This window comes from Ctenopharyngodon idella, chromosome 5, assembly GCF_019924925.1.
Source record: "Ctenopharyngodon idella isolate HZGC_01 chromosome 5, HZGC01, whole genome shotgun sequence".
NCBI lineage: Eukaryota > Metazoa > Chordata > Actinopteri > Cypriniformes > Xenocyprididae > Ctenopharyngodon > Ctenopharyngodon idella.
In genome coordinates, this window is record NC_067224.1 from 33074448 (window position 1) to 33099208 (window position 24761).

Consider the following 24761-nt stretch of genomic DNA (forward strand, 5'->3'; position numbering starts at 1 on the left):
AACTTTTTCATGTAAGAATTACATTTGTTTTTTCTGTGGCATTTACTTCACCATAAAATCATTTTCATCAGTGTAGTAAACTAAATCAAACTAAATCTAACTCATGAGCAAGATACCGTAAAAGATGAGAAAAATGGTCAAAAATGTCTGTCTAGCACATTTATGAAGAAAAACAAAGCAGTGCAAAAGAAAAAAATAACAGTAAAATGCAAAAATATGTTTTGTGTGAATGAAGTCTTGTAACATTTATTTTTGGTTCCATATCTAGGCTTCCAAAATGAAAGACAAAACTTGGGCCGCCTGGTAGCCATTTTTTATATTCATTATGCTTGTGTCCACTTGTGTCTCTAGATTAACACACCTGTCAGAGTAATATGTAGAGTATGTACAGGAAAGGGGGTACTTCTTTAAAAGTGCCATAGGTGGGATGCTAGTTAATGGCCATTATTTATTTGCTGGGATGACGGGTTTACAGTGGAACTGCTCCTAAAGTCATTACGGTGCCATGGGGAGGTGTTTTGTACGGTTGGCTACTGTCCCCACCCACAGACGCATTACTCAGCAGCGCTATATATTGACTTTGTTAGTGTGTGCAAATAACCTTTAGAGGTCCCTAAATAATAGGGGGAGGGAGAAAAAAGAAAAATCAAGGTTTTGCTTTAGTCACCCTAAAAATATAACACATGAGATTATGAAAATATATGACATTATGATTTCATATCAGTCTTAACCACAGTAATTGTATGCAGCGGTATCTGCAGTGAGGCCTTTTCCTTGGTCAGACCTACAGTACTTTGATAATCTAGAAAGTCTTACCTAAAAGCAAACACTCATAAAAACAAACACATTTGAACATTTACTTTTTTTCTGCGGAGCGGCATGTGTCTTATCTTGTAGTGTTAAATATTTTACGGACTACTGAAAAACTGTACTGTGGATTATTAAACAGTTGGTTATAGAGTTGTTTTTGGGGTTGCTCATTCTATTCACATTACTTGTTCAGATAAATGCATTTGCTGCAGTAATGAGAAGAGAATTAACAAATAATTTTGATATTTGCAATTACAGTCTAATATATTCAGTCTCAAGAACGCCCTACACTAAGAATCCTGCACTGTAATGAGAAGTTCCAAGTCAAGACGAAATCAAAATTGATGTATTTAGACCTGCATTCAAAAATGCATTAGATGACACATACCGACAAAGAATTTATTATATCTATTTGGACCTGTGGTCTAGCAGTTAGGAACATAAACGCATGACTGTAAATATTAGATTTCATGATGATAATAAAATGGATTAAAATTATTTAAAACAAGAAATAACACAAGCTGGTGTATGAACATTTACCATGTATAAGATCTGATACACCTGTCTACATACAACAATTATACAAAACATGCTCTATGTACATAAAATTATTCCTTAAAAATATCAATAATAAATAGGGTCTATGCATCAGAAGAAACAAAACACAAAGAATAGCAAGTGTTCTCATGCACAGCAAAACATCTGCTTTTCAATCTGTGACAAGTCATTGAAAAAGAAAAAAAGCAAATACACACTGAATTCTTGTCAGTTTAACTCAAGTACATATTAACCCCTAGAACTGGTTTGTAGTCTTTTTTTATAACAGCCAGTGCTCAAATTTGGATAGGGATTTTTTTTTGTGTGACTGAAATGACAGCGGGCCAAAATGTATGCTATTTGTATGACCAAAAAGTGATGACAATGTTGATCCACATAAAACAAACAATGAATAATGTAACTGACAACATGCAAAATGCATGAACAAAGCCTTCAGGCTGATATGGCAACAGACTGTCCTAAAGTATCAAGAGATAAATATGAATGCCAGTGTGTAATCTGAATGCTGATGAGACTTTTCAGATGTTCAATGCCTATGTGACATTATAGGCAATGTCTCATGATCACCAAAGAATCTGAACGGTTTCAAAAGAGTATGGCAGGACACATTTTACACATTCTCCTCCATATGTACATGTGAAACCAGTTTCCAAATGTGAGAGATTGAATTTGAAATAGGTGATGATGTGATTCCTTGCGCTAACACACACACACATTTACATGCATACATAACCCTGACTCATATAGTAGGCAGAGAATGCTTTTATAGTCATCGTCCATTTACTGAACCAAAGGGTCAGTATTTTTATGTCCTGATGTAAACTGACATGGACAGTTGGAGAAAACTACATTGTGCAGCATTGTGGGTGGGGGACTTTTGTGTGTGTGTGACTAAACGTATGCTGAAACTGCCTAACCTGATTCTGTCATTGCAGGCTCCAGGCTATAAAGCAAAATACAGCCACTCGACAAGCCTCTTCTCACACACAGACCTATGAAGTCTGGAGAATGTCACAGAAGGCCAAAAGTGCGCTGAGATTAAAGAAAGAATAAAAAAAAAAACACACACAAATAAAGAGTGGGATCAGATCCTGGTCCAAATCTCACATTGCAAATCCAAGTCCAAATGTTTTGTTTCAAAACCAACTAAAGCTTGTTTGTTCATTTCAGAGATACACAATGTTCTCCTCTCCATCCGTATCTCTGTTCTCTGTCTCCATGGTAACAAAGGGCTGGTCGACAAGCAGGACGTCGGCTTGATGAAGCCCCACCCCTGTTCCACCGGCTGACCAAGATTCTTGGACATGGCTGAGCTGACCCACATCTGTGAAGACAAGATCGGATGTCATTACGTCATCAATAGTCACCATAGGTATATTTGTCATCATTTTCTTTATGTTGTTCTGTCCTAATATTATTTCCTCAGTGAAACACAAAAGGAAATCTGAGGCAGAATGTTTTGCATACAACTGTGTATTTTGGACATTTTATAATGGAAAGCTCCATAAAGGACAAAAAAGTACCATAAAAATCTCACAGAAGTGGCTTTGTGTGCTATATATTTCAAGTCTTTTACTAGCTTTGTGTGAGGAACAGATTGAAATTTAAGTCATTATTCATTAGCCCCTTTCACACAGCAATCCCGGTAAATTACCAGAACAACTTTACCGGTAAATCCACAAATATGCTGTTCACACAGGCAATGGCGTTCTGGCTTTTTACCGGTAAGAGACCATTCACACATCAGCATCAAAATACCGGTAAAATCTGTGATGTCAGTCATCGGAAGTGATCTTTAAACGCCTCACTGTTGTCTTCATCTGCCCAAATTGACAACATTTTTTAAACGTTTGAGTGACAGGCATAAGGAAGATCAAACAGAACGTGCTTTTGCTCGTAAAAACATGAGACGCGCATAATAGTATCCACCTGGAGAGCCGCAGCGCTGAAGAATTGAACAAAAAGGCTGAGTCTCGAGCATGTTACGTTGAAAAAGCTGCAAGACGTGGCGCAACGGTCAAAGGTGATCATCTACCTCATATTTAAATAGATAAACTATTAAAAAGCTTAACAGCGAGGAGTAATCACGTCATCGCCATAAGAACTTTTTGATCGGCCCAGGGCCGTTGAAAACTGACTTCTTACGTCAGCGCGTTCTGACTTCGAACGTGCGAATAACGGTAATCTAATCTTCATTCCGCATTCACACGGAGTACATTACCGGTAATTTACTAGTAATGTTACAACTTCCCTTACTGGTAAATTGCTGGAACCAATTTACTGGTATTTTTGAAAAGATCCTGTTGACACATGATCTGTTACCGGTAATTTACCAGTAAAGACTGTAATTGATAGTCTTCCTATGTGTAAGGCTGGGCCGTAACCACCATTGACATTGAGGCGGACAATAACTGTAAATGGCCAAATTGTACCCCCCAATATTTGATATTTCTTAATGCTGCTCTTCATTACGCACCACTCGATTTGTTGTTAGAATGACAGACAGTGTAAAAATTACATTTTTAGGCTGGTCTGCCTCAGCGGTCTAACAGAGCTTGTCCGTGTCAAAATGATGGCCAATCAGATCAAAGAAGGCGGAGCTTACTATTCACTGAAGATGAGTGTGAATTCCAAAATGATGCTTTTAGTGAAAGAGTGCGTTTGTGGTAAGATATAAGTAGCTAAACATTTACAATCTGACAACCGTTTTACGATGGATATGTTTAACGAGCCAAAGTAACATACAGTGATGCAAACTACTCAATGTTTTTATGGAATTTCTCCATTTTTAAATTGAAAATATGCAATCATTTAAATGATGTCATTCATAACTGAACGTGATGATACAAGAGACGGTTTTCACATTGTAAACATATTAGACATACAAACAAAAGTGAATGTGTGCATATTTTTAAATAAAATATTATTTGTAAAGAGTTTAAATGGACTACTTCACAACTATAAGCTTTTCTTTTACCATTCTTATTTCTTCTTTATTCTCCTAAATCCCTTTTAATCCTTTAATTATTTAATTTAATTAAATAAAAATCCCCCCTCCCCCCTCAAAAAAACTAATGTAATGGTTACGGCCTTGGGAAAGCCATCTATTTTCATTGTACTTTATGGAAGCCTCTTTGTGTTTCACCAAAGAAAATAATATTGGGTTAGAAGTGATGACATTTACATTTTTGAGCAAACTATTATTTTCATGTTCATGTTGCTGCATTTCAAAGAAAAAAAAATATCAAACATATCTAACCCACACAAGGTGTACAGCTCAAGTGTCATTTACATCCATGTGATGTTGTGAATGAAACTGATGAATCCCTCTCACATTTAATTACCTGCTTCTCAACAGGGACTATGACCCAGTTTCATTACCTTCATTCAGACTGTAGGATATGTTTGTGTATGTGAGGTAATGTTGTTAGCTGAGCACTGTTTGGACAGTGAAGGTCAAACAGTGACTATTGTAAGGCTGTGGTCTTGACCTCTGAATAAACAGTTAAACAAAGCAGTGTTATATTCGTGTTGATTTAACAAGCACTTCAATCAAGGCCTTCATATATCGACAGATAATGTGAAGGACAGGTAGCGTTCATATTCAAGAACTTCCATTAAAAGAAACGAATGTTCAATTTTGAAGGTGGACTGTAAGGAGATTTTTGCAAGAAGCATTTGTTCACCTAACAGTTTAAGCCTGTGCATGTGTCAACAGCATAATCTTTTGTGACCCTAGATGTTTAGAATGTAATTCAAATGAGATGACATATCAATTGGGGCAACTGCATTTCCAACTGTTTCAGAGCTTTAGCGGACTGTCTTTTTTTTTTTTTTTTTTTTGTCTTTGTTTGGTTGCCCCAACAAAACCTCCAGATAATGTGGACCATTACAGGAATTTTTAATGTTTGAAAGTCTCTTATGCTATCCAAGGATGCATTTATTTGATCAAAAGTACAGTGTAAACAGTAATATTGTAAAATATTATCAATTTAAAATAACATTTTTTTTAAATTATTATTTTAATATATTTTAAAATGTAATTTATTCCTGTGATGGCAAAGCTCAGCATCATTACTCCAGTCTTCAGTGTCACATGATCCTTCAGAAATCATTCTAATACCTGTATGCTGATTTGGTGCTCAAGAAACATTTATTATTATTATCAATGTTGAAAACAGATGTGCTGTTTAATACATTTTTACAGGATTCTTTGATGAATAGAAACTAAAAAAAAAAAACAACAGCACTGAAATAGAAGTCTTTTGTAGCATTATAAAAGTCTTTGTCAGTTTGGAACCAATTAATGTATTTTTGCAGAATAAAAGTATAAATTTCTTCATCCGGAATCAAATATTTCCCTATATAGTATGCGAAAAACAGTACGCCAACAGATAAGTATGTTCGAATTCAAAGTATTCAAAAACAGTAGGCGAAAAAGTCCCTGAATGACCTACTTCTTCTGATGAGATTCTGAAGTGAGCATTCGATGGACACTTTACTGTCCCACGGGAGAGGATTTGTGAATGATAGTGAAGCGACGCGACAGTAGGTCACATGACAGTAACAACATGGCGGACGTAGTATGTCCGAATTTCATTCATACTACCCATATTCATACTGTATATAGTGTACTTTTTTTAATGGTCATAAATTAAGTTCAAATTCAAATGTAGTACCTACTTCATATGCAATTTCAAACACCAATGGAGTTTTCGTGTAGAAAGCAGGGGATTCTGGGTTAACAAATGTGGTAAATATGCATTATGGATTTTTATGTTAAATAAGACTATAGATGATAAGGCTAGGAAGTGGGAGCCTAACCTAGCTAAACATGCACCCTTGTGCACATTCTGTTAATAATGAGAGAGGGTTAGTGAGGCAATCAATACACAGACAGGATACAATCTTTAAAGCGAGTAAATAACAAGATGTGGTATTTACTGTAGTATCCAAGTGTAAAAAATGTTCAACAAGTACTTCTAGGCATTACAGAGATGGTGTATGTGTTCGTTTGTGTGTGACAGAGGGACGATTCATAATGTTAAACAGACAACTCGGACAGCTCATGTGTAAATATCAGATGAATAAGTTTCTGTCCCTCTCCCCTCCTCGCTCTTGTAAGATGACAGGTCACTCAGTAATGAGTTTGGTAAAGATTTTTTAGATCAATGTTCCAATCAGTCTCCCGTAGCTGGCGGCCCTTGATTCACACACCACTGTCATCCCGACAGTCAATAGACAGAGGTGCAATTGATCGCTGAGACAGATGTGTATCTGTGTGTGTTTGTACCTGGGTGTGATAGAGTGAGGATGAATCTTTGTTATTAAACACAGATTAACACCACAAAGAAAACAAAATCGCCTTCGCTGCTGCAACACAAGTTTTAATAATGATTCGCAAGTGGATGTGATGAAATCAGTTCTCTCTTTTGCATCTGCGGCTTAGTTAAAGGCCAAACGTAAAAAAAAAAAAAAAAAAAAAAAAAAAAAATTGAAATAACATAAACAAAAAATAAGTTTGGCTTGACTTTCTGCTATGTTGTCAAATACCAGATTGGACAGGTATATAACAGTGCCAATCATTAGACATTCTGCAATACCATTTATATTTCAGCATATCTGTGACATGATTTTAAATTAGAAATCTAGCACACACTCCAAAGTGAGTCGCAGATGGGTATTTCCTGTGTTCCTGTGAGGAGAGCTTGATGCGTCACCGAGAGTCTGGAGCAGGCATGATGTAACTGTAGGTTGTTTACAATTGCCAAGTAATGTCACAACAGGTATTTTATAATGGCTTTAAATGTGACTCATCCAATTATTTGTAATGTATTCCTGTTTTGAGTCTTGTTTTTAACTCAGGTGTTACGTAATGTGAAGCTGTTTTTACACTGAGCCAGGTTTCATCAGTTTGGAGTCAGTAAGATTTTTTATGAAAAAGAAACTATTACTTTCATTTAGCAAATGTATTAAAGTCACCCTGTGGTGAAAATCAAGTTTTTAATGTTGTTCATATGTCTATCTGGTGTTTTTAACATGCTTTAAGACAAACCATGTGCAAATTCATAAGTCAACACCATTGCTGAGTATTTTCTCTTTAAAACTGCAGTGATCTAAAGACAGTTTCAAAAACGCTGGTGTTTCTTATGTCACAAACTACCTTGTGACCAATCACGTCAAAATGAGGGTGGGCTTTAGCATATCATTAACTGACCGCGCAAGGGAGTCTCAAAAGAAGGTTATCCTGGTATATTTTTCTGTTGATATGAAAAATCGGGTAGATTTAGCAATATAGCGGGTGTATGATGTATATAACAATGTTATGATGAACTATATGCCTTTCTCCACCGACAGTCTCAGTTGTTCAAAGTTGTTTAAGGATACTGATTGTGAGAAGGTAGCTGTCTGACTTGTGAATGTGAACATGGTTTGTGTAACATTAGCAACATATTATTAGCTGTTTGATAACATTGTCAAGCAAAACACTAATCATATTAATGACCGTTATGTGTCCGACGTTGTAAAAAGCGATTCCATTGTGCTGCGTTTACCTCAGTAAGTTGACTGAGTGGATCTCGTCTGAGCTCGTGTGAGTGAGTGGAGGTGGGGTTAATTATCATATTGATAGACCCGTGTATATTAAAAGAGGCAAGGGTGTAGAGTTACATTCAAGCTATTTTAAGGCATTAAGAATGTTTTTTTTTTTTTTTTTTTTTTTTTTTTCACAGGAAAAAAAACAAAACAATGTAATAAACATGTAATCTGATGAGTTTTAAGGGATAAAATTATTGACTACAGATTATTGACTACAGGGGGACGTTAAATTTAATCAAAACAGGATGTATTAAATTTTATGAAAAATTACAGTAAATACATCTATAATGTTACAAAAGATTTCTATTTTGAAAAAAATAATGTTCTTTTGAATTTTCTATTCATCAAAGAATCCTGAAAAAAAATGTATTATGGTTTACACAAAAAATACTAAGCATCATAACTGTGTTCAATATTGATAATAATAAGAAATGTTTCTTGAGCATCAAATCAGCATATTAGAATGATTTCTGAAGGATCATGTGACACTGAAGACTGGAGTAATGATGCTGAAAATTCAGCTTTGCATCACAGGAATAAATTACATTTAAAATGTATTAAAACAGAAAACAGTTATTTCAAATTGTAATAATATTACTATTTTTACTTTTTGTTCAAAGAAGTGCATATATTTTTATTTTAGGGGGTGGAGAATGTTCAGCAAAAGTAACTTAGAAAATTACTCACACTGTGACATAAGACGACTCATACATCCCACTGTCAACACAACTAAATAACAAGTGATTGCAGTAAAAACATTACCATTATTTGAGCTCTCTGTTAGACTTCTCAGAGGGGTTGAGTACATCGTTCCTCCAGTCCAACTCTCATGCCCTGCGGGAGCATTGGGCCCTCCAGCAGCGCTCTGTCTATGGTTGGATCGTGCCAGGAGTGAATTGAGACTGTTCTGAGCACTGGGAGAATCTGAGAATCCTATAGATCCTGAGTGCAGGTGGACAGTCTGATGAAGACGGTGTGGATGATGCTGAAGGTGGATTTGCCTGTTGTTTAGAGAGGGAGACCTAAATGCTGCCTCATTCACAAAAATTGATCCATGCTCGTCCTGATGGTGACCAGCGTCCTGCAAGACAAAGATGCGTATCACTCACATATAACTATAATATCTGCACAATACAACTTATCTAGGAACAACACAATCATAGTACATACTCTTGCACCTTTAATGAAATATAAATATATATCAATTTAAAAGGTCAGCCATGATATTAAATTAAGTTTTAATTTCCTTACCTTTATTAGCATCAACTGCATTACTTTTAATTACCTTCACATGACATCATCTGTCATCCAAAGGCCTTTTCCTTTTTTTTTTCCCCCCCCATAGTTTTATTGTGTGTACTTCATTTTATCACATTTATAAATAGCTTTACTTCAGAAAACTGACAACAAAGCCTACAGTATAATTTTTTGCCATCAGGCATCATATCCACCTCTTCCCCTCTCTTCCTGAGCTTTTCCTCATTCATTCAGTTGGTTACATATAAGTATTACATATGTATTAAAGGCCAGACTGAATCATTGACCCACAAGCTCAAAATCACTGTTATATGCTAATCAGCCCCCACAAACAATACCACAAATATCTTGTGTAGTTTATGTGTGTGGGAGACTCTTACAGAAATATATTCCCCAAAAGGTCAAAGCTTAGATGGTGGATACACACTCACAAGCTATTTAAGTCAGTTTCATTCTGAGGAGGAATCCACGCAATACAAATAACAACAAGAGGCTTTGGAGGATTTTACCTCTCATAATCTGGCTCTATTCATAAAATTTTCTTCTTTTTTTTTTACACAACTGGACTCCAAAGAGGACAGTTATCTGGTAATGTGAAGTTTAACTGGAATTTAAAGCTTTATGATACAACTGGTTTCCCACAAGCGACATACATAATGTTCAAAAGTTTGGGGTCAATTTGGGGTAACAAATTTTTTTAATGTTTTTGATAAAAGTCTCATATGCTCACCAAGGCAACATTTATTTGATCAAAATACAGTAAAATTATTGTGAAATATTGTTTTAACTTAAAATAATTTTCTATTTAAATATGTAATTTATTCCGGTGATGGCAAAGCTGAATTTTCAGCATCCATTTTTCCAGTCTTCAGTGTCACATGATCCTTCAGAAATCAATCTAATATGCTGATTTACTGCACAAGAAACATTTCTTTTTATTATCAATGTTGAGATTGGTTGTGCTGCTCAATATTTTTGTGGAAACAGAGTTTTTTTTTTTTTTTTGTAAGATTATACAAGTCTTTACTGATACATTTGATCAATTGAATGCATCCTTTCTGAATAAAAGTATTAATTTCTTAAAAAACAAAACAATTACTGACCCCAAACTGTAAAAAGTACCATATTGGCCTCTATCTCTGTATTTAATTATTTTTTCATAATCAATTTCCAAAAGCATTTTTTTTTCTAACAAGAATTAATCTATGAGCATATTGATGTCTTACATAAATACAACTGATAAAGTAAAAGTAGTAAAACAAGGAAACGCATATTTTAGAATTTAAAAGTCAAACACTCTGTGTCAGTGATAAATAAACCAAATATATTGTTTTGCAGACTTCATTAGACTATCAGTTGTGCAACAATATTACGGCCAAGTAGAGTTTTATTGCGGTGCACTGCTACTTGTTGAAAAAGCAACTAAAAACTACAGTGTTTTGAAAACAGCTGAGCTATGGTCACATACTCAACAATGTAGTCAAGTAGTTTTAGTTACTCCCCAATGCTGTGTGTCTGTATGTAGTAAAGACTCCACAGAGCAGTTAGCCATCAGATGGACAGCATTGTCCTACATCTCACCCTTGCACGCTTCACTCTTCCTCTTTCCAATCATTTTTAAACTGTCCTTTACAAACCACACACCCAAATGAAACATCACTTCCCTGACCTGAAGAATGAAGTTCACGGAGTTGTTTTTAATTATTTTGCCTTGGTAGGGGTTTTTCAATTATCATTAATCATTAGCTTGTTTATTAGCACACAGTCAAGAGGTTGAAGCTTAGACCACCTCACACAGCCTAAGACTGATGAGCCTTGAATTGCTCTCATTATCGCAGGTAATGAATCAGAGACTTAGCTGTGTGTGAGAAACAGACGCTTGACCACAACTGAATCCTCCCTGTGTACAAGACTTCAAGGAAAGGAATGTTTTCTTCCTCAGTGGACAGCCACACCTGATTTGACTCAGCCTGAAAAGGCAACATTAGCTTTGGACCTGATAAATCCATTGTGTTTGGTGTTTTTCCCGAAGTCTTATTTATTTGTCAAGACGTGTTTGGGAGGACTGGTCAGTGGGTTTAATCCAATCATCCAAAATACTGTTCATCTCAAAAACAAGAAGAGAGAAAGAGAGAGAAAATCAGCACATATAAGTGGCTTTTGCACCGGGTAGTTATAGGAGCTCAGTTATAGGAAGAAGCCACCAGGGCGATCCCCCGAGAACTAAATGTTCCCCTAGGACCATTTTCCTGGTTGTAGTCGCACCGGAAGTAGGAACTTTGAAGTGACATAAGACGGTCGACAGCGAAGTAATTTAAGCGTGCCATTAAACAACATCAACAACTCTGTAGTGTAAAAGTTAAAAAGTGCCTCGACTTTGGCTTTGGTCCATCTATCACTGTTTTCCATGTTCGTGGAGTAAGTACAGTATATGTAAACTGTTGACACAGCTTTTTAAAAATGTTGGGTGCCGGTGTGCTAGGTTAGACCCTACTCTGAAGTACAGTATAAGCTAATTTAGTCCCCCCAAAAGGCATTCCTATAACTAAAATTGTTCCCAGTTCCTGTGGTGTGAACATGCCAAAAAGCAGGTACTTCCACCAATAGTTATAGGAAATATGAAAATGTTTCTTTGGTGTGAAAGCCAAACAATAAGTTCAACCTGCAAGAAATAGGGATTGAGCATTACTACTTATTTTCATTTTGATCCAATACTAGTTTCGATGAAGGTCATATACAATACTGCCAATATTAATATAAACATTGATACTTTCAAGTAAATAAAACATTTTTGTCAACTCTGATAATAAAATAGGAAATTATAGGTATAGGTCATTTTTATATTTGTAAAATTTAGGATTAACATACACTATAGTTCAAAAGTGGGGTCAGTACAATATTTTATTCAGCAAGGATGCATTAAATTGATCAAAAGTGACAGGAAAGACAATTTTAATGTTGCTCTTTTGAAAGTTTTTTCATCATCATAACATAAGAAGAAATGTTTCTTGCACCAAATCACCATATAAGAATGATTTCTTAAGACTGGATTTCTGATCATGTGACACTGAAGACTGGCGTAATAGTTAAAAAAAAATTCAGCTTTTCCATCAGAGGAATAAATTACATTTTAGAATCTCTTGAAATAGAAAACAGTTTAAATTGCCTAAAAAGATATTTCAGAATATTACTGTTTTTACTGTATTTTTAATTAATTAAATGCATTCGTGTTGAGCATACAGGACTTCTTTCAAAATTAAAATTTACTGACCCCAAACTTTTGAATGGTAGAGAGAAAGAGAAAAAGAAAGAGAGAATTGAGGGAGTGAGAAAGAGAGAAGAATGCAAAAACAGCTGAAAAAAATTAAGAAACAGAAAGAAAGAGAAGAAGAGAATGAGACAGAAGGGAATTACATGACCAAAAAAGAAAGCAAACGGGATCAAGAAAAACAGAAAATATAGTTTCTCTGCCTTAAATTCATAACTGACAGTTTTGTTCCATCTTCAAAGTCAGATGAGAGAGGATTTAGGAGCGCTATCCTCTGACATCACTACCTAGGTGTTTTGGCAACAGAGTAAAGGAGGGATGAGGAAAGAGCAGAGGAGCAAAGAAATATGCCAGCGTTTAGAAGACAGCTGTGTCTCCAGACTCACGCTGTGCACGAAGGCTTTTATGACATTCCCACAGCTCACAGCTACAGCTTTTAAGTACGTTTCAAACATACACAAACAGATATGAAAAACATGCATATACACGCACATGAACAAACAGGCAGAAAGGGCTAACAAACAGGCTACAAAGTCCCTAAAGCAAAACAAAAGCAGCCCTAGTGGCAGTGGCACTGGTGGCAGTACATCACAGGAAGCAAGAGAGCTTCAGCCTCCTCACAAATTATTCTAAATAAACTGATTAAACTACATTTAATCAGTTAATGTGCATAATACAAATGAAGTAGATTCTCCTTTCATATGTGGTATTCTAATCTAAGCAAATTCAAATCATTGTATGAAAGCCAGAGAAGTCTGACAAAGTGCCAAGTCTTCTTTGATGTTTAAATTGAACGTTATCAGAATATGAATGACAACACATTTCTTTCAAAAACATGCCTGAAAAGGCAAAAGCACTAAAATTTGCCTTCTTACAGATAAATAAGCAATCATAATCAAGTGCATTAATAAGACGCAGTTTCTTAAACCTATAGATTGCAAAAAGTGATCACAGCTAATGGTAACATCACATGTATGCTCTGTTTTGTTTAGTTTCTGTGTTCCTGTTTGCCTTAGTTCCCTAGTTAATCTCCTTGGTTCTTAATTAGTTAATACCTGTTCAGTTTTTCCCTTGATTATACCCTGTTTTTATAAACCCTTAGTTTCCTTTGTTCAGTGTTTGGTCTCGTCTAAGTCAAACGTTATTTTGCTAAGCTTTCTCCTGTGATCTCCTGCATGTTTTTTTTGTTGGATTTTTTGATTAAAGACTGTTTTCATTAAATTCTCCATCGTCATGCACTTTAATACAGCCACAGTCTGACAGATACATTACAAAGGAATTTGTGTTTAATTTTTAGTTATAAACAAAATACTATTATCCAACAAGTACATACAAAAATCTGTCACTACGGCCTACAAAAATTATTGACATTCAGAGCTGTCAGGTTCAATTTAATGGGAAATCTCAAGTTTCTGTCATCCCACCTTGCATTTTTATAAGTAAACACGGGTAAACCGGCAATCATCAGATTCATTACTCAGAAGAGAAGTGCAGAAGCACAACTGATGTAAAAATGTTCCTCGGCAAGTAATGTGCAATTTTATATTTCAACCACAGATAGGGAACACCAAAAAAAAAAGGAATATCTTACTTTCTTGCAATCTTCTATTGCTACTTTGTAAGGTGAGCAGGTTTGAGCAATATTAAAGTCTGTGTCATAAAGAAATAACCAACGCAGCCATGTATCATTTATGCACATGGTGCCCGCAAATATCGTCAATAAAGCCGGCTCCAAATAAGTTTTTCAGACCAGTATGTGTGTAAGGAAATATTGTTTAAAAACTGAAAATAAAAACAAAATTGCAAAATTGACCAAAAAATCATAATAGTTTTTTGTCCATATCGCACAGCCCTAGCATGTGACTTAAAGGTTGCAGGAGGGTAAGGACTGAAAATCGTCTAGCCATTGGACAAACTTACTGTCCCTCCTTCGAGCCAATGTTTATTAAAGATTACAAGGTCACATTTTTTTTAAAAATGCAATAACAATGACACAGATAAATCATTTATAATAAACACTACAATATTCTAGGGCTGTGCAATTAATCGTAATTGAATTTTGGCTTCCAACGATTATGAAAAATGATTATTGTACCTTCCTTTTCTTCACAGCGGTGCACTTTCTTTCCTCCCTAAAATCCCAAACTTTACATCCAAATCAGCCAAATAAGTGAGTGTTATAAAATGCAGTCTACGGTTGGTAAACTGCGGAGATATTAAAAGTGTTATTAAAAGCGTATTAAGCCCAGAAAGAGATACTGTTCCCTAGACGGCCTTCTGTGCGTGCGCACCGAGACGGGGTGGAACACGCATTAACAAACTATACTGTGGGTTACAGATACGTGCCTAAACAGTCAAATAGCCTACAAACAAATACTTTGAAATGCCGTTTTGTAAGTATCCTCGTAAACACAGTCGGTTATGTCTTAATCTTAAGTGAATGTAAACGCTGAAGAAAGAGCTTGTGTGTAACAGTGCATTGGATCTGTGCATTAGCTCTTAAAGTGACAGCAGCCTAATAAATCTGTTGCAGTCATTATTGTTAATCAAACAACAAAAGACAAAGATAAAATCACTCACTGCTCTTGAATGAATAAACAGTAGTTTTAATAAGAATTCGTCTATATTTAATGTATACAGAAATGTTATTTTACATTTGATTAACTGTAACTGTTTTGAGGACTTTTAGCCATTTACATTAATTAACCTAGTATTAGTTTTTGCTGAAGTATTGATAATTGTGAAATTTCACTGACATTTAAAATTACTCATATCATGAAATAAGACTTTGATCATATCACCCACCAATAAACATGTTAAATAATCTCGATTTTTATATTAAGCAAAATAATCGTGATTATGATTTTTGCCATAATCTAGCAGCCATACAATGTTCCATAAAAGTTAAAAATTTTCAGTTTTGATATCATGGTGACTTTAATTTACACATCACACAGACCACCAATGAGTTCGGCACATTCCCATCCACTGACTGATCCTACCTGTGTCTGCTGTCCATCCAGTGGTATGACCATGGCCGGAAGGTTCTGCTGGCAGCCATGCTTTAAACTCTCCAGCAGCCTCCGCTGAGCATCCAGCTTCTCTTTCTCTTTTTCTACACTCCTCTGACCTTCTCGCAGCCTCTCCAGGCTTTGCTGGTACTCCTGCAGCTGCTCATAGAGTTCCTGACGTTCGCTCTGCAGCCTCCGCTCCTCTAGGTGGCACAACAGCTCCCTCTGCTCCAGTGACGTCTCCAGCTCCGAATGCTGAAGCTGCCGCACCTGGCACTCTCGCTCCCACTGCTGCCGCTCTCGTAACAAGGTGCCCCGTAGACGCGCCACATCCGCCAGCTCCTCCCGACGCCGCTCCGCCTCCCGCTGGCGCTCCTGCTCCTGCAGGGCCTGGTTGCTGCGAGTGATGGGCAGTGGGCGGGAGTGTGGCTGAGAGGAGGGGTTTGATAACAGGAGGAGGAGGAGCCTCTGGACTTCATAGCAACTGTCTTGGATGGTGACTGCGGCCTATTCACAAAAAAAGTGATAGTATTTAATATGAAGGAGAACAAAGGTGAGATACCTTTGATCACTGCTAATAATGGCTCTTATTCTCTAGAATTAGCTAACACTAGTGTATAGTGTCTTGGCTAAACCATCACTAGGCAGCTACCCTAAATTCATCTGACCTGTATCATCAAGAGATAGTCGTCCTTTTTGGCTCCTTAAGCTACAAGTGCACTACCATTCAAAAGTTTGGGTTCAGTAAGATTTATTTTAATGAAAATAATATTATCAGAATAATATTATAAATAGAATGTAATTATCACCGTTTCCCAAACATATTAAGCAGCGCAACTATTTTCTACATTTTCAACATAAGAAATGTTTCTTAAGAAGGCGGGAAGGCGGGACTTATTCCGCCATATTGCGCGTTGTACTTTATCCCATTCATAATAATACGAGTGACGCGTCTTGTGTCATTCTAAAGTCTCTGACACTTCTGTTTGGGCAATCTGACATTGCCCAAACTTTTGAACAGTAATGTATATGAATCAACTTACACAAGCCCTATGCACAAATTGTATCTGAGATCTGCATCTGTTTTTGAACTCTTCTCTTGAGTTGTCTCTAGTGACTTGTTAAATGGAGCTGTTTTTAGTACTTAAAACCTGAGGAAAATTAGCATTTCTGAGACACTGGTTCCCTCTGGTATATCTAATGGGTTTTTAGCACAGCAGTTTTCTATTTATGAGTAAAATAAGGTCTGTGGTTTACAATACTTGAAGATGTTGAAGAATTACTTCCATGTTTTGTTCTACAACACAAATTACTGTCATAACTCAAACGCATGTTGCTAAAAATGTAAGTCTATGCTCAGGTTCAGATTCATGATCTGAGAAAACAGACTGTGAAAACTGTTACATTATCAATCAAGCTAAACATTGTTTTAGTGTTGACATAATTAAGTGTTTGGCCTTTGTCGAGAAGAACAGTTGATTTGTCAAGCATGCATACGTAATGTACACTACTTTTCAAAATATCGGGATCAATAAGATTTTTTAAGTCTCTCATGCTCAGCAAGGCTGCATTTATTTAATAAAAAATACAGTAAAAACAGTTATATTGTGAAAGATTATTACAATTTAAAAAAAACGTTTCCTATTTTAATATACTTAATTTAACATAAAATGTAATCTATTCCTGTGATGACAAAGCTGACTGCTGCTTAATAATTTTGTAGAAACCTTAAAGGATTATTCACTTTCAAATGAAAATTAGCCCAAGCTTTACTCACCCTCAAGCCATCCTAGGTGACTTTCTTCTTTCTGACGAACACAATCGGAGATATTTTAATAAATATCCTGATGCATTCAAGCTTTATAATTGCAGTGAACGGGACCAACAAGTATGAGCTGAAGAAAGTGCTTCCATTCCATTCACATCCATCCATCATAAACGTACTCCACACGGCTCCGGGGGGTTAATAAAGGCCTTCTGAAGCAAAGCGATGCATTTGTGTAAAAAAAATTTAACAAGTTATGAAGTAATATCTAGCTTCTGCCAGACTACCTTCCGCATTCAAATTACGGAGAAAGCGTAAGCTGGTGTCGCGCCAGTTACACTTTTTCCGTAAGTTGAATAGGGAAGGCGTTGGACGTAGCGTAAGCTTTTTGAACTGCAAGAGTTTTACACTTTCTTCATATGTTGAATATGGAAGGCATATGGCGGAAGCTAGATATTTAATATCATAACTTGTTAAATATGGATATTTTACACAAACGCATCGCTTCACTTCAGAAGGCCTTTATTATCCCTCCGGAGCCATGTGGAGTACAGGTTTATGATGGATGGATGTGGATGGAGAGACTTTCTTCAGCTCATACTCGTTGGTCCCGTTCACTGCAATTATAAAGCATGGATGCGTCAGGATATTTATTAAAATATCTCTGATTGTGTTCATCAGAAAGAAGAAAGTCATATACACCTAGGATGGCTTGAGGGTGAGTAAAGCTTGGGCTAATTTTCATTTGAAAGTGAACTAATCCTTTAATACATTTTTTCAGGATTATTTGCTGAATAGGAAGTTCAAAAGAGCAGCATTTATATGTTATCATTGTAACATTATAACTGTATTTACTGTCACTTTTGCTAAATAAATAAGTATTAATTTAAAAAAAGAAAAAAAAAGAAAAAACCTTAATGACCCCAAGCATTTGAAAAGTAGTAGTCCTTGTGTAGCAATTTGCCATCAACTATTTTTAAAGCACACAAATTCACATTTGAGGTATGACTGTGTGTACATTATGCTGTAGAACAAAATGTCAACATTTTATTTCACTCATGAATCAAACACAGCTATTCTAAAAACCCATTAGATACTCCAGAGGGAACCCATTGTGAATTAGCCTTCCAGGTTGGCCTACAAATTGACATCATGACTGAGCAGCTATATTATGTTTGCCTACTCACAAACAAACAATAAAAATGCATCCAAATGTATTCCTTAGAAAATGTTTTTAAAATATTGATTCAAAAAGAAGGCTGATCTCTTCTAGAAGCCTTTCACAGGTGTGTCACTTATGTCTACATCCAGCATCACCTGCATTACAATACCTCCTATTATACATCCAAACCAAAGCGAGTTATATAAGAGATAAAGCTACATATTTGGTCAAACACGTTCAGATGAAGAAAACGTAAGGCTTGGACAGAGCTATTACAAGTGAGTCATGTTGCGTGTTTATGTGTGTCTGACGTAAGGCCTGTCCACTATAATTATTCTTTCAGTTGGTATGTGGTTGTGTGACATTAGCTCACCTGTAGACTGTACAGCAGCTGAGTCAAGCTCTGCACACTCTGACTCACCTGCATTAAGACAACAGACAAACAAACTATGAGCAAGAAAAAGTTAAGAACTAAACCAAAACTTAGACTTGTGTGCAAGAAAAAGTTAAGAACTAAACCAAAACTTAGACTTGTGTCAGATTAAATATGGAGTCTACTCCAACTAATGTCTCTTCTTCCTGGAAAGATAACAGCATAGCTGAGTGCAGTATAGCAATATGTTTCATTCTATTGCAAACAACAGTGCAATACATTTCATTTATATATTTTGGCAGACATCTGCTTCCTGTAGCACATTTTATGAAACTGCAAACATTGTGTTTACTTCAGCAAGTTTCTAAGGATGATTCAAAAACTTCAGCATCTGTTGACTCAAACACCATTTGGTTCTTTATCTACAAAGTCAACAGACGGCACAGGAACACACGGCGGTGACCTGAGTTAAAGAAAACAGCATCCTAGCCAAGTAGATTTATAAATGAGCAAGGCAAAGCATTCACTGAAGGATGTATGGGTAATGTGGGGGGACACATTAAGGTATCGGTATTGATTATCTCTTAAAAAGTGAAAGGATGTACAAATTCCTTAACGGGAGTTAAAATGGTTGTTATGCCCATTTACCTTATCTTAAGTTGGGTAGTAGTTTTCTAGATTCATTAAACATTGCGTTGGACTAAAATCTATTTTTTGTGAGTGATAATTAATATTATTAATGCACTTTAGCACAATCTAAATGTTAGTAGACTGTAATGTGGAAGTATTATTAGTTGCAATAAGTACACTCTTTTGTGTTGAAATCAATGCAAACAAGTCTGCCCTCTTAAGGCAAGATTTATGCCCCATCTATTTCAATGGCAAGTTCATAGCACCACCTGGTGGACACATAACTATGTTTTTGTTTGCTGCTGTTGTAGGAATTGCTTTTGTGCCAACAGAACAGATTTTGCCAAAATCTATGATGAATGAAACTGAATACAAATATAACTGAATATGAATGGTAATGGTAATCTAAAGCTTAAAACCCAAATTAAATGTCCAAAATAAATAATAAAATCCAGTAAACCACAAGAATCCCTTACTTTTTTAACGATAAAATGTAAATACCTTTTAAATATTGATAATCTCCTTTCATGAGCTTGTGCCCATGTCAGCAGCACAAAAAACCTTATCAGCATGACATACAGTGCAGTGCACCACAAGACGGCAACGACAGCAGAAAAGATATCCAAGAAAATGAAAGCCTAATTCTTCGCTTTTATTTTTAATGAAACTGGACCCTGGAGGCTGTAAAATGGACTCCTCTTATTTCAAGCTCATTAATACTTAGTAACATAAAGAATGAGATGTGATAGAGGAAGAAGAATATGAATTATTTATGCGGGGTGACTGTACCTCTTATGCTGAACATGGCCTTTTGGGTAAGGTGGCAATTTAAATCACTAATACTGGAAAATATTAAATATTTCTTACCCATATTAGTATATTTATATTAGTAATCATGCTGTGACATTATACTACCACAATCCATCTTCTAGTAGTAATTGCTTGTGCAAATAACGGCTGTTTAAGTGCTGTTTATGAGCATGATCCAGAACATTTACCTTTAGGTGTATGTTGTGATCAGCGTATGAGCTGTGATTAAAGGCCTGTATTTTTAAGCCTTCCTCTCCTCTCCACTCCTCCTCCTCACTCTGGAGGGTGTCTGTCAGTGGGCTCTGGTTTTCAGGAGGCAGAGGCGAGGAGGAAGCGCAGGGCTCAGTCGGAGTCTGCTCTTCTGGACCAGACAGGACGGCAGCAGTAGAAGCACAGTGAGAGGAGAGAGCAGCTCTCAGGTTCTCCGCTAATAAACAGAGAGTGCAACAGCACAATATTAATAACTGTCAAGATTACTTTGCATGTAGTTGTGTTGTGTGTATTGTGGTTCAAAAACATGAAAAAAAAACCTTGAAGTATTGTTAAAAAGTATTAAAAAAGTGAAGCATATTGTGTCTATAAATCTTTGAGTGTGAGTATATGCATGAGCATGTACACATAGACTAAATTTCAAAATTTTAGGGTCAGTAAGATATTTTTTTTGTTTTTGAAAGAAGTCTTATGCTCACCAAGGAATGTATTTGATCATTTATTTGATCAAACATACAGTAAAACAGTAATATTTTAAAATATTATTACAACTCAAAATGGCTGTTTTCTATTTAAATATTTATTAAATGTAATTCATTCCTGTGATGGTAAAGCTGAATTTTCAGCATCATTACTCCAGTCTTCAGTGTCACATGATCCTTCAGAAATCATTCTGATATGCTGATTTGATGCTCACAAAACATTTCTTATTATTAATGTTTAAAACAGTTGTGCTGAGAAATATTTTTGAAGAAACTGTGATACATTTCTGCAGGATTCTTTGACGAATAGAAAGTTCAAAAGAACAAAAGAAGCATTCAAATAAAATTTGTCAAATTATAAATGTCTTTACTGTCCTGTTTGATCAGTTTAATGCATCCTTACTGAAGAAAACACACACACACACACATACATACATATATATACATATATATACATATATATATATATATATATTTTTTTTTTTTTTTTTTATCTTACTGACCCCACTGTTTTGACAACTTTTGAATGGCAGTGTATATATAGATGTGTGTCTCTCAGCAGTCCTCACCCTCTTTAAGAGCAGCGCTGAGCAGTACTCCGGCCTGGGGGATGTCTTCAGTGCTGGGCCGTACCAGCAGCCTGGGATCTGGTCCTGCCTCACGTTGTCCTGCCATGACTGACAGTTCGGCGTAGATGTGTAGCTTCTCCTCCAGATTGGCACAGATGAGATGATCGTGGCCGCACAGAGACTCTGTGAAAGAAAATGGGCGGTTTTTTTTTCTTTAGTTGATGCAGAAGTTCACAAATAGCTTAAGTAACTACACCACTCATTGACCGCTATTCAAAAGAAATTATATTCTGATTACATTTTTTTTCTTGCAAGCAGCATAAAAATCACATGTATTTATTTATATTATTAAATGTTTTACCAGTAACAGATTATTTTTGGAGAGTTCTAAAAGCATGAAATGGACTTATCAATGCATGCACTGACAGTATAGGTCAGTAATGGTTAGAGATTGTGTGCATTTTTGAGGTTCCATCAGCATTTGTTAGAATGTCATTTTCCTGCAAATCCAGAGTAATGGCCTGCACCAGTTAAGCATTTTGAGTTTAATTAAGATAAAAGGATAGCTATATCTTGGTATTATAAATTATACATTTCAGTCGCTCTTTGGATTCATCAGCATAGCTGGTAGATTGTATCACCTTGAAGCCTGTGAATCTTTTGGACCTTTGCTTCTGTAACTCTCTTTTCCTCTTCTGATTCACTTGTAGTCTCATCCTCCTCTTCAGGACAACTTAGAAAAACAAATACAATTTAAAAAAATTAGTACAATCACAACTACAACAGAAGTTGTAGAGAATTTCTTTTTTGTCTCAGCTGTCCTTTTAGAGAAGAATCAATATACACGAGTATGACATGCTTCATCTTATAGTTTTAAGTGGAGCAACACTCCTCATCACAACACACCTCTCCACAGCCTCTCTGATGAGTCTCATCCAGGCGTTGCGTTCATCTTTAGAAGCAGCGTGCACCTCATACATCTCAGGCCCAGCTGAAGATGCGCTGATCAGAAACATGCCGCGTTCCTCGTTGGCCACCTCGCGCACAATCAGCTTCTGCAGAGAGATTACTGGAGGCTTCTGGTCCTGAGAAACAGAGCAAGTGAGTAAGATAACATATCTAACTTTACACACAGTTACATCAAACAGACTATCACATTTACACAAAAACAAACTGTCATTATATTCACACTTAATAGAAGATTAAATCAAATATATTCCCTGAATACAAATAGTTAGGCTATTGCTCAAAAGTTTGGGGTCATTAAGATTTCTTTTTAAGAAATTAGTACTTTTATTCAGCAAGGATGCATTCAATTGATCAAAAGTGACAATAAAGACATTTACAAATGTTATAAAAGATTTCTATTTCAAATAAATAAAATTTTGAACTTACTATTTATCAAAGAATCCTGAAAAAAACATATCATGGTTTCCACAAAAATATTAAGCAGCACAATTGTTTTCAACATTGATAATAAGAAATGGTTTTTTTTTTTTGAGCATCAAACCAGCATATTAAAAAGATTTCTGAAGGAACATGTGACACTGAAAATTCAAAATAACAATTTTAAATATATTAAAATAGAAACAGTTATTTCAAATTTAAATATTATTTCACAATATTATTCTCCCACTGTATTTTTGTTCAAATAAATGCAGCCTTCGTGAGCATATAAGAAGTTTTTCAAAAACATTAAAAAAATCTTACCGACCCCAAACTACTGAACAGTGGTGTATGCTTTATGGAGATGAAAACACATAGTAATCACAGAAACCAACCACAGCAGCAAAGATGTATTTCTGATCTTTCTCCTGAAGGAACACCAATGAATCAGACAGCAAAAACGCCAGAACATCTGTGGACGATCAAATAATGTCATCAGATCCATGTCAATCAAGATTCAGAACTTTCATCTACTTAGCCAGAATTAAGTACAAGTGGCTGTTTATACGTCTTTCATGTTTCATTGGACAATTAATTGACTCACCTTTCAGTCTTCCTGTGGCCGTTTTCCAGAGCAGCGGGCCCTGGTGCAGCAGAGCCCTGCCGCTGGTGATGTCCTGCTTGCGGAAGGTGTAACCACTCTTCAGTTTGGTCGCGCACTTGTTCTCCATGCGGCCCAGGACCTCACTCATCTTCTGGTTCTGCTCGAACTGACTCACGCGCTGGTCCACAGCGGAGATCAGCTCTCGGATCAGGACTAGTGCACGAGACAGGTCAGCATGCTCTTCTGTGTGCTCTGAAACAAAGAACAAAAGAAACTGAGTCTAAACGAATGTTTGCTTGTGATTTTGTGTGTGTGTGTAGGTGAGGAAAAATACCCTCTGTGTACTGCAGTATTCTCTCCAGGAGGACAGGATATTTCGTAATTCGCTGCGTCACTAACAAAATGCATTCTGGGATTTCTCGCCTCTTTACCAAGGAGTTGCTACTCTGTTGCTGTGGAACCAAAAAGATTAGAGTGATTAACTGAAATTCAGTGTAGCCGAAAGCATTCATAATACATCAATATGCAACTGATATAGTCATTGTGTGATTTGGCTCTCACTTTGATGAAGAGCTGAAATCTCTTGTTCTGCTGCTGAAGCTCTTTGAAGTAGCTGACCGCTTCTGTGTGATGACTGCAAAACTCACCATACACCTGCTTCATGTTCTCTGCATTCTCCTGGGAGAACTATGATGAACACAAATACACACCTGTGATGTTTCTCATGATGTACTTCATGTATAATGAATACTATTAAAATGGTTAAGCAGCAAATGATGTTGTTGTACTAGAAACACTCTCCAGACACGTATTGTGAACTGTCTCAAATGAATCACTGAAAAATATATGACTCTAAAGAATGATTAGTTCATGAAAATGACATTGATGCTTCTCTCATGAACGTGTCAAGGAGACCTAACCCCGCCCCTAATGTGCGAGCTGCTTGATCACTGTTCTAACATAACATAGGATACTACTATAATTTCTGTACCTGTTGCAGAAAAATGTCACCCACACGGTGGATGAGGTAGTTCTTGTTGCTGTTTGGCTGGATGCAGCTTTGTCGTCGTTCCCTCATCGCCGACAGAAAGTCACGGTGGAGGAGGAGCAGCTCATCTAAGCAAGGGAAAATCCGACCAATGGTGTCCGGATCCAGCCCGACTTCCTCCCGCATTCCCCTCCTAAAGACCTCCGCCATTACCATAAGCGTCTGTACATGATGGAGCTCAGTCTGCATGAACTCTGAGTAAGACCAAGAGCACAAAAACA

At 36.3% G+C, this 24761-nt stretch overlaps 1 protein-coding gene across 6 annotated transcripts in view; it reads right to left on the reverse strand.

The window, feature by feature from the left end:
• Positions 1-1134: 1134 nt before the first annotated feature.
• The window catches only part of arhgef28a (Rho guanine nucleotide exchange factor (GEF) 28a), a 71782-nt gene continuing 48155 nt past the window's right edge, over positions 1135-24761 (reverse strand). For all 6 annotated transcript variants that reach the window (XM_051893705.1, XM_051893708.1, XM_051893706.1 and 3 more), the window contains 13 exons: positions 24484-24734; positions 24054-24179; positions 23827-23944; positions 23493-23744; positions 23284-23360; positions 22409-22587; positions 22144-22235; positions 21503-21685; positions 20430-20668; positions 18802-18849; positions 15493-16008; positions 8728-9046; positions 1135-2692 (listed from right to left, as the gene is read on the reverse strand). In XM_051893705.1, coding sequence (XP_051749665.1) covers positions 2535-2692; positions 8728-9046; positions 15493-16008; positions 18802-18849; positions 20430-20668; positions 21503-21685; positions 22144-22235; positions 22409-22587; positions 23284-23360; positions 23493-23744; positions 23827-23944; positions 24054-24179; positions 24484-24734 — 2558 coding nt within the window. In that variant the 3' untranslated portion in view covers positions 1135-2534. The remainder of the gene's footprint in view (positions 2693-8727; positions 9047-15492; positions 16009-18801; positions 18850-20429; positions 20669-21502; positions 21686-22143; positions 22236-22408; positions 22588-23283; positions 23361-23492; positions 23745-23826; positions 23945-24053; positions 24180-24483; positions 24735-24761) is intronic.